Raw genomic sequence first — 17,331 nt, forward strand, 5'->3', positions numbered from 1 at the left:
TAAAGACTATACAATTAAACGGTTTATGAATTATAACAATCCAGTGAATAACAAGTTTCTAATTCTACTTATGAAAGATTTGATAATAAGTATTATTTTAAATTAATTATTCATTATTTTAATCATTTAAACGTGATTCCGTTGGTTAAAAAAATATTATAATATCGATTCCATTGCACGTTTTATTCCATTTAAAACCAATAGTAACTCCATTACCAATCTCATGGATGAGATACGTGCACTCAAAAGAAAAAAAGAAATAGCAACAAAGTGGACACGAATCAATCAATTAATTGTATATGAAAAGATAAGAGAAGCAAAAAAGTTGAAAAAAAAAAGCAAAAAAGCTGAATTGGTGAACACTTTGGTTAAGTACCTACGTGGTGAATCAATTATTTGTAATCCTCCAATTGATGGAACACAAAAAGCGAAAAACAAAAAGAAAGAAAGAAAGGAAAGAAGAAAAGTGAAAGCATTTAATTCCATTGAACTTTTCCTTTTTGGTGGGATCATATGCGTCAATAATTGTTATTCCCAAGCAATTGAGCTTACAGCTTTAACGAGTTCGGTTGGAAGAATTACACTACTAAAACACATTACAACTACCTATCCTTCCAAGTTTATTGCATTCAGTCTGCTCACTATTTAGTTGGTTCTTGTGATGTGTATGTGCCTCTTCTTTTTCTCCTCTCTCTTTTATATACTTCTTCCTGTTACTTTCTGCAAACAACATTCTTCGGAACACAGGCATCTAAGCTTTTGATTTCATTATTATGTCTAAACTTTGAAGTTTTTGAACATGTTAATATTAATCTTTGTTCAGACAATGTAAAATGAAGCTTAGACAACATTAATGTTGCTAACATTCAATGACGTGATAACTCAAGCATGCATCAAATTCTTGCTTCAGGCATTAAACAGTTGAGCTAATTGTTTGACTGGATTATGGACCCACCCATGATCAAACCAATGAAAAATACTGTCTTTTTGAGATAATATTTCTGAACTATTCACTCTGGCAAAGAAAGGTAATTGGCTTGTTTCGTAGATTAGCTTCTTTTAATCTAACCTTTTAACATTGCTTTTCATAATTGACAGATTTGAGCATGGCATCATCAAATATTGTTCCTGAATTTCTAGGAGACTCCAATTATGCAAACTGGAGTGCTTGCATGAAGAACTATTTGTTGGCCAACGACCTTTGGGATATTGTTGAAGCAACCACTAAACCTCCTAGTGAGAAGGAGGATAGAGGTGAATTTAATGCATGGAGAAAGAAGAATGCAGCTGCTTTACATGCAATTCAAATTTCATGCCTACCAGACAAACTTTCCCAAATCAGATACATTGATTCTGCTAGAGTTTGCTGGAAAACTTTAGCCAAAATGAATAAGAGAAAGTCATCAAAAGACCAAACACAGGAACAAGAAACTGAATTGGCGTCATCGGAATTGGAATCACAGACAGAATCGGTAGATGAAGGTAATATTTTTTAATTTTTACCTGTAGAAAAGGGCTTTATCAAACAATTGCTCATACTTAATTGATTAATTAAGCTTATCCAAACATATCCATACTGCCGTGAAATTGGGCTCTAGTTTGGATGGGGGTGAGGGAAAGTTCATTAAAGTGAAGCAAAAGAGACAATGGGAATAAAATGGAAGAGAAGTTAGAGTTTTAGGCTTTGTTTGGAAGGAGAGGAAAAAAAAAATTGGATTAAAAAAAATGAAGGAAAATGTTAAAATATATTTCAAATTAAAAAAAAAAATACAAATTTGACGTAGGCTTGGAAAAAAAATATCATTTGATATTTTCCTAATACATTCTTTCAGCCAAAAAAAGTCTTCCTTTCCAGAACTAAGATGATTTAATATTTTCTTAATTGAAAATCCAAAAGTGTTTAATGGAACGAGAGGTATAATAAGTTGATAAAATATGACAGGAACAGAGAAGGACGAGTACCTTCAGTTTCAGCCATTACGAGAGGCTATAGATAAAGGTGATTTTAATGCTGTGAAAACCTTCGTTAATCTTTGCCCAGATGCAGTGCACAGAAAGGTTACAGGTTTTGGTGAAACAGCGCTTCATCTTGCAACAATGACTGGAAACTTAAATATTGTGGAGTTTTTGGTGGAGTTAATGTCAGTAGAAGACGTACTTGCGGTTGATAAGCGGAATGAGACTGCTCTTATTGGCGCTGCTGCTACTGGAGCAACAAAAATTGCTGAATGCATGCTGAAAAAGACCATGGATTTAGTTACTATTGCAGACGATGATCTCCCAGTAACAGTGGCATGTAATAATGGCCATAAGGAAACAACTCAGTATTTATATTCTGTCACTCCTTTTGATATACTGCTTCCGGAAAATGGAAACTTCGGCTCTTCTCTTCTTGTAGTCTCATTTTTCAGAGAAATGTTTGGTAAGTAAGAGTTCGAAGCAAACTAAAATTTCATTTTCTTATTATAAACCTTCATTTAAATCTTTTTATTTGTGTTAGATATATCCTTGGATTTGCTGCAGCGTGGCCCAAGCTTAGCCACGACACGAACACAACTTGGAAACACACCGCTAGACCAATTTTCTGGTCTGAGTCATTTGTTCCCGAGCGGCAACCGATATGTCTTTTGGAAACGATGCATATATTCCTGTTATTACCTCTTCTTCTCTATCTTCCTTTTTTTTTTTTTTTTTTTTCAGTTATTTTGCTTTCTCGTCGTTTATTCTTTCAGACTAATTGCAAAATTGTTTAAAGATTGTAGTTTTTGAATTTAAAATCTTAGTTTCGGATTGAATTTCTAAATAAATATAATAATTATTTCATGTAATTGATATTTTTCAAATTTATGGAAGGTATTCCTGTGGAATTACCTGCTGGCCCTACCCCTGGTGATGTTCGAATTGCCATTCCAGAGAATGATGATCATGTCAGGCAAGGTGTACACCTCTCTCACTCTAAAAGAAACACCAAATTATGAGATAAACCATAATTTATCGAAGAGCTTTTGGTTCAAAGTACTATTACCGGTCTTTAAATTATTGCGACTCAAAGCTTATAATTAAAGCCTACGAGGAAACAATTACTCCATCGATTTCATTAAAACTGACAGTTTTTTAATTCTCATAAAAAGTAAAAAACTATCAAATTTAATGTAATGAAGACAGTAAACAATATTCTGTTGATGTGTTATTATATTTATTTTGTTAATTTTCATATTTTTTGTTGACTGTTCACAGAAATTAAAAAAAAAATTGAATTAGCTAAACAAGAGGAAAGTTGAAATAAAACAATTAATACCATATTGATTTTCTAGAACTATCATCTAAATAGAAGAAGAAAAAGTCAAAAAGTGTCAACATTAACAAAACCAATGTAGTATATTCAAATTAACCAATCTAAAAATGTCATCAAAAGTACAATTGATGATGTGGCAATATATCTATCTATATCTATCTATATCTATAAATGTAATTTCTAAAATATAAATATTTATGTGGCATTTTACTTTTTCTTTATAATTAACATCTTTTTGCATTTAATAAAAATTAAAATTTTCTATTAAATAATGGAGTTACAAACTTAGATGATTTTGATTATTATTAATATTTTTTTACATTTAATAAATATTAAGTTTTTATTAAATAGTTTTTTTCAATAAAAAAATTAATGGAGTTATAATAGAGTCATAGTTAATAAAAATTAATTAAATAATGCAACTACATTAATAAATAGAATTAAAATATTAATTTCAATTCACTAAAATTTATTTCATTAACATCAATTATTCTTATACCTCATCTAATTTGAATATATGAGAATTTTAAAGAAAAAAATAATTAATTTACTGTATCATTTGAATTACAATAATTTACTTACAATAATTAATTATGCTAATTAATCTTTCAGTTCATTATTTGAGAATTTTAAAAAAACTATAATCTTATTTTTCATTTTTTAATTAAAAATAAATAAGCAAATTATTTAAATTAAAACAACACAAACATAAATGACAATAATTTTCTTGAAAATTACATTCAATTTAATTGAAAAAATTAAAAAAATTACACAGTTCATGCATCACATGGGTACATGACTAGTCTTTCAAAAAATAAATAATTAAGGTGTTCAAACTTCAAAGGAATTCAAAGGAAGCTATCTTTAAGTAGTAGTTTATATATATGTACATTGTATGGAGCTTTGCCAAGCAACAAAAGTTGAATTTTTTTCCCTTTTTTAAAAATTGTTGCTTTCATTGTTTAACGGAGTTGTTTTCATTTTTCAGGGATGGTTGAAATGCCAAGTCTCAGTTTGAAGTTACTAGAATTTTTTGGTATGCTACTCCTAATTTTTATCGCTAGCTATTTGTTTTTTGGTTTATCTAAATTTATATATAAGTAAGCATAATACTATTATTTATAAACCAATTGTACACTTCAAAATTTATCTATAAGTAAAAACATTATCAATTTAAATTCGATTAATATATTAAGTTCCTCAATTTTTGGTTTGTTTAGGTCTGAAGCAGATTTATGATAGAAAATTGAGCCATGCCTATGCTCGTGAACTTCTGCACTTGATGGCCAAACACATATCATCTTCTATTGACGACACTAAATTTGAAGAAAATGGAATATATGATGCATTCTTTGGAGCTATTAAATATGGAGTAGTTGAAGTTGTAATTGAGTTGCTTAAAGCCAATTCCAATCTGCTAACTGTTGTCGACAAAAAATCAAGAAACGTACTTATGAATGCAGTTCATTATCGGCGAGAAAATGTTTTTAGCATTATATATGCGCTTGGTACGAGGAAGTACATTTTAATTAATGGAGCCGATAAATTTGAAAATAACATTTTACATCTGGCTGGAAAGTTATCACATCCTGATAGACTTGCTGGCATCTCAGGTGCAGCGTTGCAGATGCAAAGAGAGCTACAATGGTATAAGGTGATGTTTCCTAACTTGCTTATATCAACTTACTAATAACCTAGGTACTTATTGGTTTATGTATACTTATTGCTTAATTACAGACAAGGAATACGAGTTCGATAAAAACTCGGATTGTGATGGCAACTATGATTACTACAAATCAGTATGTGCCATGAACGGGCTTTTGGCACTAACCAAAGAAGATAACATGCTATTAGATCTAATAGATAAAATAACAGGTCCAGAAGAAAAAAGAGCCCATTTAGAACACTAGTTAAATCTAAATAAAGAAAGATTAGAGGCATCTACCTCTAAAGAACCCCTTGAATAGAAAATGGAAGAGAGGGAAACACCCTATAATTTATAAGAAATTTTAGAAACGGTGAAAAATGTTAAAAGGCAGCGAGAACCCACCATAAAAGAATTAAGAGCAGAACTAGACCCTGTAAAAATAGAGTTGCAAAGTCTAAAAGAAAGAATAGTAATGTTAGAACTAAAAGAAGGAAAGAATTGTAATGTTAGTAATGTTAGAGTTGCAAAGCCTAAAAGAAAGAATAGTAATGTTAGAACTAGAAAGATGAAATTGATCTAGAAAGATCAAAAAGATATCCTTTGAATGAAGGTGAAGTAAATAATCTTCATTATGTCAATCTGGTTGATGTGGTAATAACCCATAAATGGCACACTAAAGTTACTATAGTGGTCCTTAAAGAATGTCTTTCATACCATCACCCTAATTGATTCAGGTGCGGATCTAAATTGCATAAATGAGGGATTAGTACCTTCTAGATATTTCTCTAAAACTGTAGAGGAATTAAATACGGCAGATAGTAGTAAAATAGCGATAAAATGCAAATTGAACAATACTGTTCTTTGCAATAAAGGATACGTTTTCAAATACCATTCTTAATGGTAAAAGGATTATCCCATCCTATCATTCCAGGAAATCCCTTTCTACATATGTTGTATCTGATACAAGAAATATCGAAACAAGGGATAACTATAGAGATAGAAGGACAACAAATTACTTTCCAGTTTATATCCTAGCCTTCTCACTACTTTCCGTTTCACAGCTCCTTCTATCTAGTCTTTTCCTTCTTTAGATAGAGAAAAATCACACCACCCTTTGCTTGCCTATAAATCCAGCAACTATAGCTTTTGCTACCATTGGGTCTAAATTTCCTCTTACTTTGGATGCCGTAGTATACATAGTCATGTGTTGAAGGACATTCCTTATCTGATATTCGGATAGTCCATCAATATTCCACTCAACAATAGAAGAACCATCATATTAGACATAATTAAATGCAGGTTCTTCATATTGCATATTGATTAGAGAGGACCTAAGGTAATAACGTTCATTTCTACCACGACCTAAGGCTTTGGGTAGGTTATTTTATTTACCTGATTTGTATCTGCTGATTTTAGCATAGCCTCTAGTTCTTCTAGATAATCTTCACATGTTTCTTTAGGTGATTATAAGCCAGATAGTTCTTTATTTGACTCTTACTCCAGTTTTAAAGGAGCTATAGCCTTTTTCTCTTAGTCTATTTCTAAGCCTGCTAACCTTTTGATTAACTCTTCAATTAATTCTGACTTATCTTCTTTAGCCAGTTTTAGATTAAGTTTTTCTTCCATAGGTTTAAATAGGATTTTCTTTTCTGTGTTTCCTATTTTTATTGCGGCCTCAATTTTAGGGGTATACCCTACCGCCTTCAACCTATTTAGCTGATTATCCACTGTATTTAGTTTTTGCCCAATAGTATGGAGGTTTAGATTTACAAAGTATTATTGATGAAGCATATTTATCATTGATCCCTCTTTCTCTTCCCTCGGGAAAAAAGTGAACACTCTACATAGGACTGCTCTATTTGATATGAAAGACTTGTTAGAGGAGGTAAACACTCCCGATAATTTTTTCTTTAGGAGTAATGAAATTTTGATAGGCAGACTCAAGGTTGGTGAGAAAAGTTTTATTTTCGAAATTTGGGAATGTTCTTCCTTTTAGGAAGAAAGCATGTGGTAAGAATTCAAGAAAAGTTTTAGTCCCTTTTAGGACTTGGTAGGCTTTGTATTCTTTTAGCCAATAAGCCTGCTCATTATCTTTTAGGCTCATCTAGAACCATTTTTCAAATGGAGATGATTCCTTTTGAAGGACCATTATTTTAAATGGCCTTGTCACTATGCTTTCTCTATCATAGCCCATATCTGAAGGAGTTGGACTTTTAGCCTCATAAATTGGTTGAGCTACATTTTCTTCTATTCTGTTTAGGCCACTAACTGAATTTGAAGAAACCAATGTTCTTGGTGGAACCGAATAAGGAATGCTAGGGATTCCTGAAAATGATTTCTTGTGGCCTATATTAACTCTTCTATCCCTAGAGAATGTTATTGCCATTGTACCATCTGGGGCCTTCACTATATATTTTACTTCGGTAGAATCTTCCTTTCTAGTAGGTACAACCTCTTCTAATATCCAATTTTCAAGTAAGTTTACCTGATCCCACTGAATGGACCTCGAGACTACCAAGTTTCCTTTTGAGAGATTCGTGAGGAAGAGTATGGTAGTTCCTTTTGGGGTTATTGGGTTTGTTGTTGCTTCCCTTAAATTAGGGATAACAATATTCATAGCTTTATAATGAATCCTCTAAATTACGATTATATTTTCTAACCTTTGAAGCATATCATGACCAAAAGTTTTGATGTCAAGAGAAAGGGCTTTCATTATATGTGGATCCGTTAGGGAAAGGGTGAAGTTCGGATAATAGGAGAAGTAGATGGGTCTGTCACATGAAGTAGATTCAACTAGTCCAAGAAGGGATTCGTTAAATCTATTATGTCGTTTATCTCTAACACAAATTATGGCTGCATTATTTAGCCCTAACCTGGTTGCTTGCTTCAAAGCCACTTGAACCATTCCAATATGGAGGAAATTATATTTTTCTTGATGCCTTGCTATTAATTCTTCAGAAAACATACTAAAGTATTGAAATCCTTCATGAATAGGCACAGCTTCCTCAATTGTTTTAATCACATAATCAGCTTTAAACAAGAAGTTAGTATTAGAATTGTATTTCATATTGGAGAACATAGTAGGTAATTTTCAATATTTAAACTAGTTTCTATATCTTCTAATAATAATATTTCTTTATTTTTTATTTTTAAAATTTTCGTTGCTTTGGCTTGATTTAAATCTTGTACTCCTAGAAAGACTAGATAAGTTTCCAAATAATTTATCCATTTCTTTGGATCACTGTCAATGCTTTACTTCTCAACCTTTAGACGCCTATAAATGGCTTAAATGGCAATAACAGAAACGCAACTTGGGGTTTCACCAAAGATTTAGGTAAAATATTTAGTAACTAGGCTCTGATACCATTAAAAGAAGAAGAATGAAACTCTAAGATGCTATGAATGAAGCAGCTGGTTTAAGTATCTTATTATTGTATTAAACAATCCTAAAGTTCTTTCAGACTCACGACAGTCATAGTGGAAGTTATATGTTTCTAAGTGAGTTTTAAAGATTTCATTACCAGTTTCAACTAATTCTTGTCTAAATCTTCTTATTTCAACTAGGTTGGTAAGATTAATTAAACATAACTTCCGCACAGTAGATTCAATATATGACTTAATAAAATAATATTAATCTTACAACAAACTTGAGTTTATTAGAAGCAAGACATATCTTGGCAATTTGCTCTTCACACTCTATTATCTTAACTTCACACTTCCTAACTTCTTCGTACAATCCTTCTATTCTATCAAGGATTACAAAGATACAAGGCAAATTTTATAGGAGAAAAGGTTTCCAATGTTTTTTATGCCTTCTCCTATTATACGTGTAGATATTTATAGAGAGATAAGAGGCCTTAAAGCTCATAATAATATTCACAAGAACCTATGATATAAACAAGAAACCTATAGAAAACCTAGATAAATACAATATAAAATGGAAAGAGAAGGGTGAAAGAAAACTCAAGTAATGATTTAGAGCTATTATATCTCATATAATAAAGTTGGTGAAGTTCGTCTAGGTATAGGAGTATTGCTCTTCTTCTTTTGTTATCTTTTAGGTTAAAGGTTCCTCTGTTTGATGTGATGCATAAAGGGTAGTCTATCAATTATTCTCTTTCTTTTTCCTTATGTAAATCAAGAGCTGAGTTGGATATATAAGAATTAACATGAAATTCAATGCTTGTCCTCATGTTTTAATGATGCATGTGTACATGCATAAGTATTTAAGCAATCTTTAAGGTTTCTAAAATATTTTAGGTTGGGATAAGTGGCTCGATGAATGACGATTAGTAAATCATTTTAAGTCTGCTAATAGTTCTTTATTCTAATCCTATACTATTGTTTTGGCTGTCTTATTGGTTATTTGCATCACTAGATCTCAAGTACCTCTTTTTCTTTATCAGCAAAATAATTTTTATTAAATTATATTATCCAGAAAAAACTTATTTTATCTAAGTATTATCCTAAGTCATTAAGTCTCCCATTTACAGTCATCTTAACCTTGATAACTTAAGTAGAAAAACCTGGTCAAAATATCATAAACACCAAATTGGAAAACATCAGAAACTAATCAAAACTCTTAACACAACTAATAACTAAATTGTCATAATAATAAAAAAATACAAAACTCGATGTAGGTACAATCTAGCTACAGCAAAGTGTCTTCACAATCAAACATATTGAGAAATTGTAGTCGAAAAGATTTCCACATTATTCTTTCTAGTATTATAACCAAGCAAGGAAATCTCCATGTGTTTCAACTCCCTTTTTAGCCAATGAATCTTCAAAATAATTATGTTCTCTACATATATATATAAGAATTGAATCGAACATAAATATCTACATAAGCTATCAAATATATTGAACAATAATCTCTACCTCCAAGGTCTTTTTTCTTTATTTCAAATTCAACACACGGCAGATTTTGAATCAAATTCAATAATTAAAGGTGAGAGATTGAAATGAGATTGAGAAAATAATTCTAGAACCCTGGAAATTGATCTTGGTTCAGCTTCATTAGAGTCAATAATGCCAGCTAATTGAAAAAATAAACACTTTACCTCACCTTTATTGTTCCTTAGCAAGATCTCAAGCACCTCTTACATGGTTAAGGGCAACGAGTGTTTGCTTAGCCATGTATTCAGGGCTTGGGCCTACTTCATCTAGGCTAGAATGCCTACTCACAAGAGTATTCAAATAGTTATTTGAATCTATGTCTCTCTAGTGCTCACGAACAACTTAATGAATGATAATTTTATTAATAGTTTACTTTTGGAGTGTGTTTATACACCCTTATAGACAATTGTGTGGTAGGTAACTTAGGGATCTACATCTTCTACGCCCATGTGCATGGGCATTCGTGCGACGACCATATGGATTGAGAGATTGTACGTCACGGAAGATCAGCTACTTTTTAGGCTTTTCCTTACCTTTTAGCACCATTTTTCACCTAAATAAAAAGATTAAGACAATAGCACAAGGCCTGTGAATACCCAATAAAGAGATATCCAATAAAGAAATCCATCAAAATGAAGGCCTAAAATATAAAAAATAGCTATTAGAATACTATAAAACCTGTGGAAATAGCACAAGGCTATGTGTATTTTGTGTTCACATCAACAAGATCAAGTTCTCATGCCTTTTATTTGAGTAATATCTCTTAGTACACTTTGTACTTGTTTTTTTTATTGAAGATCCATTGTATTATAGGTAATAAGCATAAAGTCATTTGATTCATTTGAAGAAGACTATATAGTTAAAAGGATCTATTCTGAATTAAAATCAATCATCTAAACAATTAAGGTTTTGAATATGAAATCATGTTTTCCTATCCTTTACAACTTTTGGTTTTCGAGAGTCTTTTTGTTGGGTACATGGCAAAATTTTGATCTATTATTTTATGATTTAATCACGCTAAATAGTTTGAAATACTTATCTATTTCAACGTGTGTATATGTGTCAAATTAATTTTGAAGTTTAAAAATTTTCAATAATATTTCTTTGAAAATTATGTTTAACAACATAAAATTTAATTTTTATGTGATATAGATATTTTCAAATAAATATTAGGGTGGGAACTTATTATCATAAGTGTTTTTTAAACATTAATTCCACTTAGATCATTGCTTTCAATGCAGGAAGTAGAAAGTATTGTGGATCCTTTGTCTAAAGAATACACCAACATAGATGGTGACAATGCTAATAAGATATTTTCTGAAACCCATCAACAATTGGTGATAGATGGAGAGAAATGGATGAAGGAAAAAGCAACATCTTGCACAGTCGTAGGTGCTCTCATCATTACTCTAATGTTCAGTGCATCATTCGCAGTTACCGTTGAAAGCAATGATCAAGAAACTGGTGATCCAATATTTTCACATCAAATAGAATTTACAATATTTATAATATCTGATACAATTTCTCTTTTTGCCTTCTCAACATCAGTATTGATGTTCTTAGGAGTCCTTACATCGCGCTATTCAGAAGATGATTTTCTCAAATCTTTGCCTACAAAGTTGATTATTGGTCTTTCTGCTCTCTTCCTTTCAATTTCAACTATGATGGTAGCCTTTTGCTCGATTCTTATGATAGTGCTACAAAGAGAATTAAAACTTGTCCTTCCAATCACTCTTTTGGCTAGTATACCTGTTACCCTTTTTATATTATTACAATTTCCCCTTCTCGTTGAGATTTTCATTTCTACATATGGACCAGGCGTCTTTAATAGAAAAATGAAGTACTGGTATTGATCTTTCTGCATTGAGGAACAAAAATTGACATTTACTATTGAGTTCAATGATGCACAAGTGTTGAAGTATGGTCTTAAGTACATGTGACGTATTTTTCTTCAGGATTTTCGGACATGGTTGAAGTGCTTGTCTTTATCATGTATCATTTTTCCAATGTATTAAATAAATTGGGTTTTCTCAATTCTCTCTTTTTTGTGTGTATAATTTCGAAAATATGGATGTGAGATTTAAGTTTCAGTGTAAATAAGATTCATGCTAATTTGTTTATGGATGTTTTCTCAATGTGCATATATGTTATTTTTATATAACCAGCCCATAATATCATAACATAATTACTTTTTTTTTTTTTAATAAGTTTAGCCATATCAATTATATAAATTTTTTTTAACTAAATTCAATTAATATTTATTAATTTAAAATAAATATTTTAATGATGTTTATTTTTAGCATTAATTTAATTCAATAAATATTGATTAATATTATTGTTTCGTAAATATTAAGTTATGTATTGTCATATCATTCAAGTGTTTCCCTTAGCGTTGCATTGCAGTTAGAGATATTTTAAAGCCAATAGAAGAGGATCTTCTCTTTAGACCACGACCATGAAAGCAGGAAGGCCAAAGAGGTGAAACCGGTAAAGCAAGTATTCAATATGATATCAAAAGGTCATGTTCCACAATAAATTTAATTTTAATTAGATGAAGAGTCGCACATTATGTATTTTAATTTATTATTATACATAATACTAATTATAAATATATCAATACACTTCAATAATTACGACCATCATTTTTCTATTTATAGTTTTTAATAGTATTTAAAAATCTAATTATAGAGATGTTGAAGGAAAATTTTTCAATAAATAAATAAAATAAAAGCGAAGATGAAGAACAATTATTATTGTAAGGTGGGTGGGGGATGGATGAGTTGACTACTTGCTTGGATTTTACCCTAAATAGGAATTTATGTTCCTTGTAGTGGGGAACCTAGTTCTTTCCTTCCATTATTTTCCCTTCCTTTGTCAATTTTTCACTTTCTCTATTATGTATATAATAATATTAATATATGTTTTCTATATTATATATTGTTTAAATATATTTAGGGACATTCTTTATAAGAATTTTAGGTATTTGGCTATCTTGTATTGCAATATTTTTCAATTAATTGCACTAAATATATATTTTATATTATACATTCTTTATTTGTTACGAGACTACTCTTAAGAGAAAGCTTGATCTGTATTTTACATTATATATTATTTACAAAGCTTGGTTTGTCAAGCAGAGCGGAACTAGAACAATTATTTTGGAAGATATAAATGTAATTTTTTTAAACTTTCAGGGAGGCTAAATGTAATTTTTTTTAATATTTTTAAGGATTAAAACATCATTTTCATAAAATTTAAAAAAAAAAAAAAAATTTGGAGGCGCACGGCCCCCTTAGTCCCCAAGGGAGCTCCGCCCCTGTTGTCCAGAACGGCTTAAGAGTTCTCGAATAAGAGAAAGAACACTAGAATGCCTTACATGTCGATGATTAATAAATTATTTGTTATATATATATATATATATATATATAATGTAAGTTATTGGATCAAAGCAATAAACGACTGACTAACAACTTGAGCGTGCCTGGTATTAAAGTTTATCAACTACAGGAAAAATTGCTATACCTATACTTCTTAATCATAAGACTGAAGGGTTTGTCTTTATGATAAACGCTTCACCGAAGGCTGGAAATTAATTGATAGTGCTTGAAAAATAACGATTGCAAAAAGCTTTGTAAATAATGAGATTGTTTGAATTAAAAATACTATATTGACAAAAATTGGAATTGCAAAGACAAATTGAAAATACTTAGAAAAAGAAATTACAACAAACATAAATAAAATTGAAATTGTAATTGTTATTTGATTGTAGTTGAATTGTTCTTGATTTTGATTTTTGGAGTTGATTGTTGGGGGCTATTCTGATGTTTAAGCTTGGCTTTATAAGGCACCCAGCGATTATCACTTAACATGCATGACATCTCAACTGTCCAAACAATAGCTTAAGTAACTTCTTTCCATTTGGCATTGTGTGAGTAGTTACTTGATTTCATCTGCTAACCACCTCCTATTAAGTCTTGTTAATTCTCAATACATTTACGTAGCTATTAATTAATCGATTACAAAAATATAAATATGAATTTTTATTGAGACAAAAATATTTCTGACTCTATACTGAAAAAAAAAAAGATAAAATAGAAATCATTTTTAAAAAATTCTTATTTTCATTGGTTTGATTCATACATGAAATGATAGACCCAATCTAAACAAGTATAATCCATCCAATTATTACTCACAATGATATTGAATTTATGATCTTTTGTTAATTTGATAGAGATTGTTAATTTGTGGCAAATGAATATACGATCTGCCAATAAATTCAGGTTCGAATCTCCACCTTCAATACTTAAAAAAAATTCGAAACTTGAAAATGGGCCAACCAAGAAAATAATTAAGACAAAACAAGCACACCAGATTCTATTCTATTAATTTAAAATAATAATAAACATTAATTAATTATTCGTAGAGGCTAAATTTTTGTTTTTAAGATTATATTTAGCCTCAGAATTTCATTAACTTCATATTATAGGCACCTTAGAACTAAGATCATTGACTATAATAAAATTTGGTCAAATGCATAGATTTGCGCTTGAAATTTCTCCCTCAAATTTGTGGGGACCTATCATGACCCTATACTTTAACATTTTAATAATAATTATGTCTTTCGCTAAAATGAATTGTTAGAGTTGGACTTTTACATTTTATTTTGGCGAAAGTTATAGTTATTACGGAAATATCAAAGTGTAGGATCATGATAAGTCTTACAAATTTGAGGTGCCATGAGACAAATCATATGAATTTCAGGGGCAAATTTATGCATCACGCCCATAAAATTTTCCACCACATTTACACTTCCAAACGATTGGCTTATAACCTGGATCTCCAATATAACCTGGATTTTCAATTGGACCTGGAGGAGGATTCGGTTCAGGCACTTGAACCGCACGACATGGCTGGCATCCATGGCACTTGTCTTGGCAACTCGGGGGTGTTGAATCTAATATTGCTTTCTTCTCAAACAACAAACTCTGAAAAAAGAAAAAAAAAAAATTTCATTAGCCATAAAGCAAACTAAAGATAACAGAGGTAAATTAATTAGGTCTTACCCCATGTTTAAAATTAAGGGAAGAGGCTGCGGAAAGAAGGAGAAGAAGAAGAAAAAAGAATAACAACGCAGCAGTGTATTTTTGATGGAAACTCATGACTCTTATTAGCAGAAGGGAATTGTTATATTATTTGTATTACTTAACTTACTTATCATGATTAGTTTTTGATAACCTATGCTATATATAAATATTAGAATAGGCACACCAAGACATAATCTAGTGGTAAATGTATATACAGCCTGGCAAAATATGAGAATAGGAGAATAATGTGATTTTTGATAAAGTGCAATTTATGAAATATGAATATTCTAAAATAATCTTACTTGGATATATTTATTAAAATTATTTTTTAAATAAATATGTATTGATAATTAAACATTTTAAATTTTTTTTTGAAATTTTAAGTTTTATCTTTTCTAATTTTTTTAATAAATATATGTGATAATGAGACATAGAAATTGTTTTATATTTTATTTTCAAATTTATTTTTTAAATATTTGATTCTGTTTTTATTATAATTTAAATATTTTATTTAGGAGAGATAAAAAAGAAACAAGTATTTTTTATAATACTATTTGTTTTCTTTATATTTATATAATTTAAGTGGATATATTTTTTAAAAAATAAATTTAAAAAATAAAATATAAAATTTAGAAATAGCGAGTTAAAAAATTGAAGGAGGACGAATAACGAGTATAGTGAACTTGCAATGTACATCATAAAAAAATTAATTATTTTTAAATATGTATTACTTAATTATTATTAAGAAACATTTTAAAGGAATCATCATATAAACAATTTCAAAAAATAAGTTAAAAAAATCTAAATATTTGTATAAAAGGAAAAAATAAATTTATAGTATTTTATGAAAAAGTATCAGGATTTATAGTAAAAAGATAAAAAATCAAAAGTTTGAAAATGGAAATATTAGATTTTAAAAGTATAAATAAATATTAACGTAAATAGATATATATGTCAGCAAGAAAGGAAATAAGAGGAAAATGTGGGATCAGATTTCCCATCATTTCCCAATCAGTGCACATAATTGGGGAATGACTATAGGAGGAAAATAATCATCTTTTATTTCTCACCTTGTATAAACATGTACCCTAGCTATATTAACAGTGTAAAGCAACATAATAATCTATCAATCAATACGATTCATTCAAAATATGCCTCAAATTATACAATTGACATGGTATCAGAGCAGGTTCAATGATCCTTGGATCAAATAATTTCAATCGCTCATCACATACCAACTTACCGACAGAAATCTAGTCACCATGTCTGACGACGGCAACTCCTCGTCAGCCACTAGTGTACCAACCCATAAGACTCCGGCCACCATGTCCGAAGACGGCAACTTGGAGAAACAGTCTGGCATCAGCAACGATGACCTGACAATTCAATTAGCAAATCTTATCAGAAATGGCCTCAGTAACCAAAACCAGACCCTGTCATATAATTTAATCATCAGTGTTAAATTGAACAGCCAGAATTATGCGTTATGGGCACGTATGATTAAGCTTGCAATTGAAGGGAAGTCCAAGGCCTTGTTAAGCCACCTTACTGGAATTCCAGCGCCACCACAAATCGGCGACGAGAAATACAAAAAATGGGAACAAGATGATCTCATTGTGTTCTCATGGCTAATCCAGAATATTGAACCCCAATTAGCAAGCAATCTGACCAAGTTTCCCACAGCAAGAGCACTATGGAATGCCCTTATTACAACATACAGCAGTGGCAGGGAAAAGTTACAAACCTTTGATCTTCATTCAAAGGCAAACAGAATGAAGCAAAATGGAGCTCCTTTAGAAGATTTCTGGATTACCATGCAAGGAGTATGGGGCGAGATCGACCGGCGGGAACCAAACCCAATGACGTCAGAAGCAGATATCGCCACATATAACATAATACGTCAAGAACAAAAATTGTTCCAGTTCCTGAATGCAATCGATCATGAATATAATCAAATAAAAAGAGAAATTTTAAGACAGGATCCGTTACCCTCACTGGAACCCGCCTACGCCACTGTTCGGAAAGAGGCGGCCCGTCTCAATATTTTAGGATCAGCCTCTGGCATTTTGTCACAACAAGGCATAGGAAGTGGGTTAGTCACAACAGGGATTGAAGCCATGGGATGGCGGCATAGGGACAACGACGGTCAGGCTCCACCGGCAAACCAAGCGGCTCATCATTCCGCTCCTACAAGGCGAAACTTAAGTGTACCCACTGTGGGATGAGCAAACACACAAAAGAAATTGCTTTCGGATTGTGGGATATCCCGATTGGTGGAATGATGGACACAAAAGGGACAGCCAAGCCACAGGAGGAAGAGCCGCCATCGCCGTGAGCAACCCTGAGGCTACCAACAGCGACGATGGTGGCCAAGGAAGCGTCGAAGAAGGAGGCAGCGTGGGAAA

At 31.1% G+C, this 17,331-nt stretch overlaps 1 protein-coding gene across 8 annotated transcripts; it reads left to right on the forward strand.

Moving 5' to 3' along the window:
• Nucleotides 1–471: 471 nt before the first annotated feature.
• On the forward strand, nucleotides 472–11,962 carry LOC105638666 (uncharacterized). Of its 8 annotated transcripts, none has more exons than XM_089722984.1 (9): nucleotides 481–665; nucleotides 824–1,028; nucleotides 1,099–1,482; nucleotides 1,943–2,422; nucleotides 2,501–2,650; nucleotides 2,854–2,937; nucleotides 4,284–4,331; nucleotides 4,516–4,949; nucleotides 11,084–11,962. In XM_089722984.1, exons 3-9 carry the CDS (start codon nucleotides 1,107–1,109, stop codon nucleotides 11,693–11,695), a joined length of 2,184 nt encoding a protein of 727 aa, XP_089579110.1. In that variant the 5' UTR covers nucleotides 481–665; nucleotides 824–1,028; nucleotides 1,099–1,106; the 3' UTR covers nucleotides 11,696–11,962. The 8 variants fall into 8 exon arrangements, with proteins under 8 accessions (XP_089579113.1, XP_089579110.1, XP_089579111.1 ...); XM_089722985.1 differs by having other exon boundaries at nucleotides 911–1,028; XM_089722986.1 differs by lacking the exon at nucleotides 824–1,028 and having other exon boundaries at nucleotides 11,084–11,306; nucleotides 11,391–11,962.
• Nucleotides 11,963–17,331: the final 5,369 nt, after the last annotated feature.

This window comes from Jatropha curcas, chromosome 6 (assembly GCF_041381405.1).
Source record: "Jatropha curcas cultivar XTBG-Jc1 chromosome 6, XTBG_Jcur_1.0, whole genome shotgun sequence".
Taxonomy (NCBI): Eukaryota; Viridiplantae; Streptophyta; class Magnoliopsida; order Malpighiales; family Euphorbiaceae; genus Jatropha; species Jatropha curcas.